The sequence below is a fragment of the Schistocerca cancellata genome, chromosome 2, assembly GCF_023864275.1.
Source record: "Schistocerca cancellata isolate TAMUIC-IGC-003103 chromosome 2, iqSchCanc2.1, whole genome shotgun sequence".
Classification (NCBI taxonomy): domain Eukaryota; kingdom Metazoa; phylum Arthropoda; class Insecta; order Orthoptera; family Acrididae; genus Schistocerca; species Schistocerca cancellata.
In genome coordinates this window covers 293,628,969-293,641,728 of record NC_064627.1, presented here as the reverse complement: position 1 = coordinate 293,641,728, position 12,760 = coordinate 293,628,969, and the positions used below count along the sequence as shown (strand labels likewise).

At 42.1% G+C, this 12,760-nt stretch overlaps 1 protein-coding gene across 1 annotated transcript in view; it reads left to right on the top strand.

Moving 5' to 3' along the window:
- LOC126161656 (methylosome subunit pICln) overlaps positions 1 to 12,760 on the top strand; it is an 84,282-nt gene that overhangs the window by 15,475 nt on the left and 56,047 nt on the right. The window contains exon 2 of the mRNA XM_049917650.1: positions 6,600 to 6,745. Coding sequence (XP_049773607.1) covers positions 6,600 to 6,745 — 146 coding nt within the window. The remainder of the gene's footprint in view (positions 1 to 6,599; positions 6,746 to 12,760) is intronic.

Genomic DNA, 12,760 nt, shown 5'->3' with positions numbered 1-12,760 from the left:
CAGTTTGAGTTGTAACACGACGTCCTGTGGCTGCATGAAAAGCATCATTCAACATGGTGGGATTACTGTCAGAATTCCTCCAAGCCATAATCTGTAGGTAGCGGTTTTCCATTGCAGTAGTAGCCCTTGAGTGTCCTGAGCCGAGGCATCTCATTGACAGTTCCTGTCTCTCTGTATCTCCTCCATGTCTGAACAACATCGCTTTGGTTCACTCCGAGGCGCCTGGGCACTTCCCTTGTTGAGAGCCCTTTCTGGCACAAAGTAACAATGTGACGTGATCGAACCATGGTATTGACTGTCTAGGCATGGTTGAACTACAGACAACACAAGCCGTGTACCTCCTGGTGGATTAACTGGAACAGATCGGCTGTCGTCCCCCCCCCCCCCCCCCCCCCCCCCCCCCCCCCCGTCTAATAGGCTCTGTTCATGCATGTTTGTATACATCCTTGGGCGGGTTTAGTGACATCTCTGAACAGTCAAAGGGACTGTGTCTGTGATACAATATACACAGTGAACGTCTATCTTTGAGAGTTCTGGGAACCGGGGTGATGCAAAGCTTTTTTTGACATGTGTATTTTCACATTCAGAGAAGAAAGTTGGTGATTGAAATATAATGGAAAGATCTTGCCCTAACGAAAAATGCTTTTCTTTTAATGAGGTGTATACAGTCTTGTTAGGAAACCTGTTATATCTTCTAATTGTTCTGTCAATAAAACACGGTCTGTGGTTTGCCTTCCCCACAACATTATCAATGGGATCCTTCCAGTTTGTTGTTTGTAATTGTTGTTCCAAGTTATTTAGCTGTGTTGAAATCCTTTGGATTCGAGTGATTTATTGTGTAACCAAAATTTAATGGATTGCTTTTATAAACCATGTGGATGACCTCACACTTTTCATTATTTAAAGTTAATTGCCAATTTTTGCACCATACAGATATCTTGTGTGAATCATTTTGTAATTTGTTTTGATCTTCTTCTGATTTTATTTGACGATAAGTGACATCATCATCTGGAAACAGTCTAAGAGGGCTTCTCAGATTCTCTCTCAGATTGTTTGTGTAGATTAGAAACAGCAGAAGGGCTGTAACACTGTCTTGGGAAATGCCAGATATCATTTCTGTTTTAATCGATGACTTTTGATTAATTACTAAGAATAATCACTTTCCCCTGACAATATCATGAATCCAACACACAACTGAGACACTACTCCATAGGCACACAGTTTAATTAGATGCTGCTTGTGAGGAGATAGCAAAAGTCTACTGGAAATCCAGAAATATGGAATCTATTTGCGATCGCCTATCAGTAGCACTCTTTACTTCATGAGAATAAAGATCTCGCATTGCTGTTGGCAACTTTCAGCTGCAAAGTACTAACAGCTGTAGGCAAAACGGTAGTCATTGCCGAGTTGTGACAACTCTGTGGCATTGCCATAGAGACATTTGCGAAATTGTGTTATGTTGTTGGTTGCAGTGAGCCTGCCAAGTTGCCATGCCATGCCCACTGCAAATGTCTGGGATCAACTTACTCCGACTTGGCTGTAGTTGTATTGCACAAGAACAATGTCCGTGTTGACTATGTGCCAATAAGTCTTTTATTCAAGGTAATTTGTAATTTGAATCCTGTATGTGTTCTAAAATCCTACTGCAAATCGAGGTCAGTGATATGGATCTGTAATATAGGGGAGTTCTCCTATTTCCTTTCTTGTATATTGGTGTGACCGGTGCAACTTTCCAGTCTTCAGATCACCTGCCTCGAGATGACTGGGTGTTTGTGTTGTCCTCATCATTTCATTATCATTCATGAAAGTGGCGAGATTGGACTTGAGTAAAGGTTGGGAATTTGTACGGGCGCTGATAACCGTGCAGTTGAGTGCCCAACAAACCAAACAAAATCATCATCATCATCATCAGTCTTTAGATACAGATCTTTGGTAAAGTGAGCTGTTGTATATTATTGCTAGGTCTCAAGGTATTATATCAGTGTACTCTGAAAAGAATCTATCATTAAGTCAGGCCTGGAAGAAGTGCCTTTATTAAATGTTTTCATGTAACAAGCTATCCCCACATTATGCTTGTGGTGAATTACAAACAGCAGCTCTCGCCCATGTAAAACAACCCCTATTTTGTTCTCTACATGCAAAGCATGGTGTAGCAGCACTACCATTTGGGATAGGAAAAGTCAGTTTTGGTGCAATATTTCTCAGCGCACAAGTTACAGCCAGGTGCGGCCCTGTTTACAGTGAGCTACGCTCACCAGCAGTTGTGAAGTAAAATAGAGGCCACAGGGGCATAAAATCGATGGAAAAAGTACACGCAGCAGTTTGCATGGTGCAAGTCACAGGCAGAAGGAGCCCACTGGCCAACCTAAGCGTTAAGAGTACGCGACACGGAGCGGCGCGTTTAGCAAAAACGGAGGTGCACAGCCGCATATAAATAGGTGCCAGTTCACTAATAAAGCATTCAAGTGTGGCAGCTCTCCTGGACGGCGGGACATGTCACACCACCGGCTACACACAGCAGCAGATGAGGCGCCAGTGTTCCAGTCCACGGTGGGTCGCTGGTTCGACCCTCTGAGGCCGATGCAGGGTCCGTAGCAGCCAGCGGTGGGCCACTCCACAGCTCACTACTGCGGGCAGTCGTCTTGGCTCCCAACAAGTACTGAAAACATCCAGGCCCAGGGCCACAGATTCAGCTGCCAGATCTCGGGTGCTTGTTGTCGCTGTGATCTTAGCCACACCAGCGAGGAAGCATGCCGCTGGGATGCCTTGGGGTTTCCCAGCGAGCAGCGCTGAGGCGGCAGGGGCTGCCGGCGCATCCTGACATCGCTGAGACTTCACAGCCATACAAGGCCGTCACACAGCAGTGTGCTGTGTGGGTCACTGAGGCAGCCATTCCGTGCCAAGCCGTTTCACAGACAGTGAAGTGGTGCCCTCAGCATTGTGGGACCTGGTGACACCGACCGAGGGGAACGCGGCACTGTAGTTGGAAACAATAAATCACTTGGAAGGCTCGGACGCCTCTTAATACGGCGCCTTCTACCTCTTCCCGCTACATTCGGTGTTGCTGTTACATTTGGTGACCGAAGTTCCCACTACAATGGTCTTCCAGATTTTTTTGCCTCTAATATTGTCAGACGACTCATGGACATTTTAACTTGTTCTCCGTTTTCTCTGTGAAAGTGGTTTTTATTCTCGGATAGTGTTTTAAATTACTTCTGGAGTGGAGGGAGGGTGGTTGTGGTTGGGCCGTCTCCTGCCGCATGTGACACTGTGCATTTCATTAGGAAAAATCACAGTGGAAAGTCCAGGTTGTCACATCAATAGTATTATGAAAAGAATAGATTACTGCTACCGTAAAAATGGCATCATGAGTTACTGATAGACTGATAGACATCAAAGCCTTCGATGAAAGCCTTCTTCAGAAAAGAGACGCTCGCATATTCATATAAGTAAGCACTCACGCACAAGCACAAGACCACTACCTCCAGTCCCTCTTGCCAGACTAACACATACGCTTTGAAAGGGTGCAACAATCCAGAACAAGGTGGGGGGGGGGGGGGGGGGGGGGGGGATTGCAAGCAAGGTGCGGGTGGGAGAAAGAGGAATCGCTGCTGCCTGGTGGAGCATGCAAGGACTAGAGTGGCAGGATAGTGCTGACAGGTGTGGCGGTGGGATGATATCGGGAGTGTTGTTAGGATAATTCCTATCTGTGCAGTTCCGAAAAGTTGGTGGTGAAGGGGAGGATCCAGATGGCCTGAGTTATGAAGCACCGTTGAATCAAGTATGTTTTGTACAGCTATGTGTTATGCTACAGGGTGGTCAACTTTGTTGTTTTCCACAATTTGGCAGTGGCCATCCATCCTCATGGACAACTGGTCAGTAGTCGCACCAATATAAAAAGCTGAACAATGGTTACAGCAGAGTTGGTATATAAACATGGCTGCTTTCACAGGTGTTACTTATACTAACATAATCTATGATGCCAAAGAATTTGAGTCTCCATTGGAGTATACTGTGGACTGCAAAATAAATACTTTGGCAAATTGCAGGAAATATTGCAAGGCAATATTTTGTTATTTAAATTGTATATAATCTTGTTTGTGAGTTGGAAAAGTAGTTTTCTCCGGAGAAATTCTGGAATCCAAATTGCGACTAACTACTTTATTTTGTGATAGGTATCTGTTTTTACAGGTGTAATGGTTTCTAATGTGGTACAGTGTTAACAACAAGACTTGTTAGTAGTTATTACCATCTCTCTTACTGCCTTGTTTTAAAGGGGTCTTACAATAGCATATCTTGGCTTGTTGGGGAATACCATATTTTACAGACCATAAGATACTCTTGAAATTTTTAAGCACTTTTTTTTAAAAAATAACATTTTACCATTGTTGTTATTAGATTGCAAACCCAGACTAAAATAATTCTTAGTTTATAAAACTGAACTGACGTTTAAAATCCCTGAAAATCATTTGGCCTTTATTTCAGTCCTCTACATGCACATTTACACTCTCTCTCTCTCGAGACACCCCCCCCCCCCCCCCCCCCCCCCCAAAGTTGTTCCCGCCAATCATGAATGGTGATGTTTTCTTTTTTTGGAGGACCGAAATGTCACTCAGCTGCTCTGTGTTCATGTTCTTCTGCATATGCCATTACTATCTATTTATAGTTGACATACTTTTTTCCCCCCATTACGAAGCTAGCTACTAAGAAACATATTGCACTGGTAGTGATAACACAAATCATTTGCAATTAAAGTGCACAGGCACCTTAGACTGCAATAACGCATCGTAGGCTAGACAGTGTTAGAAGCTTGTGAATCCCTGAAACTCTTATTTGTCGCATGGGTGCACTGCTGCTGCCAGTTGAATTCTATGTTGCCAGATAGAAGTCCCCCGCACCATGGTACCAGAGTATGCTGTTAGAGGAGCCATAATGAAATGGCTTTGCTCATTGATAGAGTGGAGGTGTGCTGCACCAATTTGTTCTGGCTCCTCTAGTGGCACTGTTACTGTGGCTTAGAGATTTGAACATGTACCAGCGCTGCAAACGTGTACCTGCAAATAAACAAAAACCTACATAAATAATTTTATTTAAAGTGACTTTATTTGAGGTGACAATTAAAACTTTGACTTTCTTTTGTATAATGTATTCACTACCTGAACAAAATTATCTGGACACCCATATGTAATGCGGAATATACCCCCAGATGTCTGAAGAGGCAGCAGACCTGCTGGTATGAAAGGGAGTATTAAGTTGTCTGTAAAGAAGCAGTAACAATGGACTGGATTAGTCAGGAGAGCTCAATGATTTAAAGCATGGGCTAGTCGTCAGATGTCAGCTGAGTAGCAGATCGATCAGGGACATTTCAACCCTTCTAAAGCTGCCTTAGTCAACTATTGGTGGAAACACAAAGGAACAACCACAGCAAAATAAAGATGATGTAAACCTTGTGTGCTGACGGACAACAGTAGTCAAGCATTGCAGAAGGTGGTTTTAAAAAATCACATGAAATCAGTGGAAGGAATGACTCAGTTCAAAAGTGCTACACTTGTCCAGCTAATATAATGACTGTGTGTAAGGCATTGAAAATAATTGATACAGTGCTAGAGCAGCTACTCATAAGCCACACATTTCTGTAGTCAGTGTTAAGCAGTGTCTGTGTGTTGTAGAGTGATGTCAGTGGACAGGGGGTGACTGGAAATGAGTAGTTGGGAGCGATGAATCGTGCTATACGCTGTGGCAATCTGATGGACCTGTATGGGTTTGGCGAATGCCTGGAGAATGTGACCTGTTGTTATGGGAAGTGCCAGCAGTGAAGTATGGAGGACCAGGTGTTATGGTATGGGAATGTTTTTTGTGGTTAGGGTATGTCTACTTAAGAAAACACCAAACGCAAAAGGAGGTGTACACATTTTAAGCATTATGTACAGAGTACAGCAGAGGAATAGTTCAGAGATGATGGTTGTATCAGCATGACAGTGCGTTCTGTCACACAGCAGCATCTGTGAGGCAATGGTTTTTGGACAGTAGCATTCCTGAATTGATGGACCTATCTAGAGTCCATACCTGAACATAAGGGAACACTTTTGGGGAAAGTTTGAAGGTCTGCTTCGCTCCAGACTCCAGTGTCCAACATCACTACATCCTCTGGTTTGGATTGTTGAGGATGCCATTTCTCCATAGGCATTGAGTCACCTCATTGAAAGTCTCTCCAGCAGGGTTCAAACTGTCATAAAAGCGAATGATGGACACACATCATATTACTGTCCATTAAAAGGTATCTGGATAGATTTGACTAGATAGTGTTGCATGAAGAGAGGATTTCAGTAATTTACATGTGATATTGTTAGCCCCATCAAAGTTGTTGCTTTTGGTAGTGTTAATTACATTCTTAATTTAGTTGTCAGAGGATGGAGTTCCAGGTAGTTTTTTTAAACACACACTCCAAAGTTTGTGGTGGCCTCCCTCAAAGCTGATTTCGTACATATATTTTTAAGTCAGTAATAATGAATGTCAATTCGTTAAGATTATTTGTGTTTAGTGTTTTTGGGGCTGTTACAATCATACAAAAATGAAGGCATAATTTTTATCTGTTTCAGTCGTCTGTCATGGGTAAACAACTCCACTGGCCAGGGATTTTCTCTCGAGTACCCTCACATTGCTCTCCATGCAGTATCAAGGGATTTGCAGTCACATCCACAGGAGTGCCTTTATATCATGTTGGACACACACGTAGATGCAGAAGGTTTGTTTATGTTCAATTTCATTCAATTAACAATATTATACAAGGCTCGCTCAGAAAGTAATGCATCACATTTTTTTCTTCAGCAGTTATTTATTGAACACAATTAAACACACACACAAGAAAGAATTGTATCTATGCTTTATAGATCTAGAAAAGGCATATGACCGGGTTCCTAGGAGGAAGTTATTGTCTGTTCTACAAGATTATGGAATAGAAGGCATACTTTTGCAAGCAATTAAAGGTCTTTACATGGATAGTCAGGCAGCAGTTAGAGTTGACGGTAAATTGAGTTCATGGTTTAGAGTAGTTTCAGGGGTAAGACAAGGCTGCAACTTGTCTCCACTGTTGTTCATATTATTTATGGATTATATGTTGAAAACAATAGACTGGCTGGGTGAAATTAAGATATGTGAACACAAAATAAGCAGTCTTGCATATGCAGATGACTTAGTTGTGATGGCAGATTCGATTGAAAGTTTGCAAAGTAATATTTCAGAGCTAGATCAGAAATGTAAGGACTATGGCATGAAGATTAGCATCTCCAAAACGAAAGTAATGTCAGTGGGAAAGAAATATAAACGGATTGAGTGCCAAATACGAGGAACAAAGTTAGAACAGGTGGACGGTTTCAAGTACTTAGGATGCATATTCTCACAGGATGGCAACATAGTGAAAGAACTGGAAGCGAGGTGTAGCAAAGCTAATGCAGTGAGCGCTCAGCTACGATCTACTCTCTCCTGCAAGAAGGAAGTCAGTACCAAGACTAGGTTATCTGTGCACCGTTCGATCTTTCGACCAACTTTGTTGTATGGGAGCGAAAGCTGGGTGGATTCAGATTACCTTATCAACAAGGTGGATGTTACGGATATGAAAGTAGCTAGGATGATTGCAGGTACTAGTAGATGGGAACAATGGTAGGAGGGTGTCCACAATGCGGAAATCAAAGAAAAACTGGGAATGAACTCTACGGATGTAGCAGTCAGGGCGAACAGGCTTAGATGGTGGGGTCATGTTACACGCATGGGAGAAGCAAGGTTACCCAAGAGACTCATGGATTCAGCAGTAGAGGGTAGGAGGAGTCGGGGCAGACCGAGGAGAAGGTTCCTGGATTCAGTTAAGAATGATTTTGAAGTAATAGGTTTAACATCAGAAGAGGCACCAATGTTAGCACTGAATAGGGGATCATGGAGGAACTGTATAAGGGGGGCTATGCTCCAGACTGAACGCTGAAAGGCATAATCAGTCTTAAATGACGACGACGACGACGACGACTACGACGACAAGAAAGAATGATGTTTCTTCTGCACTCCCTAATTTTCCTCGTAATATTCCCGTTGTATGGCCTCCCTCGAGTGGTACACAAGGGTATGTATGACTTGTCGGTATCATTCGTTGTTCTGGTCACAGTCATTTCTTCACTGTGTGAATCACCTCCTTGTCATCCTCAAATTGTCTTCCATGAATGGCATCCTTTAATGGCCCAACCAAGTGGAAGTAAGGGAGCTATGTCAGGGCTGTTGGGTGGATGGAGGTCACACTTTCCAAACCTGTTTAGTAATGTGTTCCGGAGGCCTCAAACTTGTGTGAGTTCAAGCGTTGTCATGTTAAATCAATCAGCCATCTAAGCTGTTATGGCACCGAAGTAACTGGAAGCGCTTTTTGAGTTAGCTTAATCTATTTACTTAAGCTTAAGAGGTAATGGTGCTGTCTCTTGGGACCACAGGTGAGCACATCAGTAAGTTGCATATTGTCAAGTGAGAGAGCCATGGATGGCTGCCCCAAATGCTGCAAATCTTGAAAAACCTCTTCTCATAATGGCCTCACCCTCTTTGCTCAGTGACTAACCGCACTTCTGTCGACTGCAGATGCCTCATAAATTGCACGCAAATGCTTGTGAATGTTGCCAACAGTTTCTTGCTCGACAGTGAGAAATCAAATGACGACATGCTGCTTGTAATGCAAAGTTTCACATTTGTACCATCCTTGTTGGCCAAGAAAAAGGAAGTGATGCATTACTTTCTGGATGACCCTCGTACTTTTTATATAGAAAAGAAGCATCACATACTTTCTTAATGGGTATTGCAAATGTATATAACTCGTATAACAATACAAATGAATTTGGTCCATAATACTTTCCTGTGGTCTTCTTTATGTTTCCAGATGACTGTAGCATATAGATGAATGTTGGTTAAGTACAATGTAATGTTGTGGTATTTTTGCATAGTTTACACACACATTTGAACAAGCAGAGAGCATTTTGTAATGACTCCACACAGTGTAGTAACAGTTGCAGATGCTAATGGGGAGGAATCCAGTCTGTCCCACACCTGTGAGGCAGTTTAATATGACTGTACTACTAAAAGTGGTGGCTCTACACCTAGTTGTAGTGAACTGAGGTTACCAAACCTGTATGTATCAGTATAGTCAGTGCAGTCAATTATTTTAGGGAGCGTAAAATTAGGAGAATGATGATCAGAGAATAAGAAGATAATTAGGTAATAAAAGCAGAAAATAATGTGAGAGGTGGAACTTTATAGCAGCCCAGTAGAAATTAGACCCATTGAAAACAAGGACTTCAGTCAAGAAGATAATAGAGGAGGCTTCAAGTAGCTTTGCATGAACTCTGGAGAAACAAATGCCCAAATATTGATGGAATCAGACTAAATCATGAATGATAGATTGAGCGATCAACCATATGGCACTGTTGACCAGGAGACTCCATCTGGGATTGTTTAGCACCTGGTGCAAGTCATTCCATTTGACGCCACTTTGGTGACTTGTGTGTTGATGAAGATAAGATGAAGTGATTGGGACAATACAGCCAACCAGTCAACGAGGCAAGAAAATCTGACCCAGCCAGGAATTTAATCTGGGACATGTGATCTAGAGGCAGCAGTAGATGGTAGACAGTGAACAGCATGAAGTTAATCCAGTGAAGGCCATCATGTTGAGTACATCTTTGGCTTGTTGATAGACTCTGCTGGAGCATCTAGGACGTAGATTCACTATAGTATCATAGTTAGGGACTCAACTGCTATCTGGGAACGCCATTGATCTCAATTATCAACTTGTGACACGAACTGTAGAACAAGTATTTAAAGGGAGCTAACGTGAGACTCTGAGGTAAAGCTCGGTTCATAATGACAAAATGTGTCTTCCTTATTCTGCTACATTCGCTTAACGGGCACTTAACTGCTGTGTCAGTCCCTTGCAATGTGCTCTTAGGAAATATATAAAGTTTCTTGCAACACGCCTTGTGAGCTATCGAATAGGTTTGTCTTCCTTCCTTTGGTTTTCTGCCCTCTTCTTTTCGGCAGAATGCTTATTTCTTTCTTGGCAGACAGTGACATCAACAACACCCACTTGCGACATAATGGCTCGCTTCCTGCTTCGCCTCTGTTTCTGGCTTGACTTGAATTTGCCTCAGGCAATGTGGGTTTTAATGATTTTTTTTTTCTAATTTCTACCCCTTACTGTACTGTGCCATAACACAGCTCTCTGTGGGTACAAACAGTGGACTTTGGGGAAGACAGAAATAAAATGTTAAAAGCCTTTGAAATGTGATGTTACAGGAGACTGTAGAAGATCACAAGGATCGGTCAAGAAAGAAATGAAGATGTTCTGCAATGAGTCAACAAGAAAAAATCTCTAATAAAGAAAGTAATAAAACTGAGAAAAAAAATGGTTAAGGTGTGTTGTCAAAGGTGCGGCTGTTACCTGCAACTGCAGCTGGTCGTGCCCATCTTTTGCCACTCGGGTAGACAGCAACGTGGCTGAAACTTAGCCCCAGCCGCCACTGTTCCACAAGGTACAGGCCCAATGCCAGCCACAGAGGGTAGTTGGCAATGGGATAGAAAGAAGCAGGGTGAACTGGATTTGACTCTAAGCTACTTAGATGGTTTACAACGAGAAGAGGATGACATGGTATTATTACTGTTGCTCCTCAACAGGAGGTAGAAGGAGAAGATTGATAGTATTTTGTGGCACCTGACATTGTAGATTGTGATAACATTTTGATTAATAGGCATCTTCTAAATTACAGCACACAATTCAGACTTAATCTAAAATAAAATATCAGTCAGTTTATGCATGCTTTGCAACTTACAGAAAGTGACATACAGAAGAAAAAGAGCAACTAGCTCAGGAAACCCACAAGTGTAGCAGAAAAACTTGCAGTGATGCTAATTTTCTTCCGACTTCCAGAAATTTTTGTCTAAGAGTATTTAAAATAAGAATATAATAGAAGGAAACATTCCATGTGGGAAAAAATATATCTATATATGTCTGTATATGTGTGGATGGATATGTGTGTGTGTGTGTGTGTGTGTGTGTGTGTGTGTGTGTGTGTGTGTGTGTGTGTGTGTGTGTGTGTGCGCGCACGCGCGCGAGTGTATACCCGTCCTTTTTTCCCCCTAAGGTAAGTCTTTCCGCTCCCGGGATTGGAATGACTCCTTACCCTCTCCCTTAAAACCCAAATCCTTTCGTCTTTCCCTCTCCTTCCCTCTTTCCTGACGAGGCAACCGTTGGTTGCGAAAGCTAGAATTTTGTGTGTATGTTTGTGTTTGTTTGTGTGTCTATCGACGTGCCAGCGCTTTCGTTTAGTATTTAAAATAATATTTTTTTCTTAGTCATAATTGCAATCCTGGAACAACTCAATGTGTTTACACAATATGGAACTTCACATAATTCCCCTTTCTTATTATGAGCATATGTTTTTGGGTGGTACTTGTGAATCCATTTCTGGTACACAATCAGGGTGTATACGACCCTCGGACAACCGGGAGATCCGGGAAAAACCCGGTAATTTTTCATTGTTTTAGTTTTCAGTTAAATTTTTGTGATTTTGACTGGTAAGAACCAATACTCTAACAGAAGATATTACTGTATCCCGCTAGAGCAGAATAATACATGTTGTAACAAAACATGAACGAGAGAAGAAAAAAACGAAAATAAAACTTGAGTTGCAAAGGAAACGCGCCATATACAACAACAAAACAATACTCATACAAGCGTCTGCCAACAGCAGTGTGTCAAAGGCTTCAGGAAGACTATGCAATGCTTTATAACAACAAATTGCCTCCGATGAGCGTGACGTGACAACTGTCTAAATTAGATTTGTTTGAGCAGTTGCGGGCGGACTCTTGTGCATGCGCAGGTGAATCGCGTATGATTAGTACCTTCTCCTGCTTCTGGTTACAGAAGTTTGGCTGGGCGCCACTACTTAATTTTGCCCTGGTTCAGAAATAAAGTAAATCTGGGACTGATGCACAGAGCAGTCGGAGTTGTTGTGGGGAGGTGGGTCATCTCCACGTGATCTGTGTTTACGCTCAGTAATTTTGTTGTTTCCTCTTCGTTTATTGTTCTCACGTTGAATGATAACAAAACGGATTTTTGTGGCCGGGAGCTATCAAATGAATTAAAATACGTGCACATAATTATGGAAGGCTAAAATATGTTGTTAGTTCCAGATTTTATTCCCACCTTTGACAGTCGAGCATTAATTGCCCTAGAGAACAATGAAGTTATTTTTGCCGGTTTGCTAAAGAGATTAGGCTTTTATTAATCTTTTCTGCCGACTCCGTCAATTTATTTGAAACAAAGTGTTTAATTTCACACTATTGGCTAGTTTCAACTGTTCTCTGCATTTCAAGTGCATGTATGGCTTTAAGCCATAGTAAAGTACTGCTACTCCAAGAAAATTTCCATATGAACATGCATTTTAAGCCGAATTATGCATTTTTGTAGGGTTGAAATTCCGACACTCTTGAAGTATCCTCTTTTGTCTTTTTTCTTTTATGACATAATGTAAGATCTTTTAATGTTTTACACGTACGAACATATGGGCTTCCTGCTTCATCGTAGCTGCGCAATCGCGGTGACGCCTGTTATCTGGCGCTCTCTTGCAACTGCTGAAACGAACCTACCGGGTGATCAAAAACTCAGTATAAATTTGAAAACTGAATAAATCACAGAATAATGTAGATAGAGAGCTATAAATTGACTCACATGCTTGGA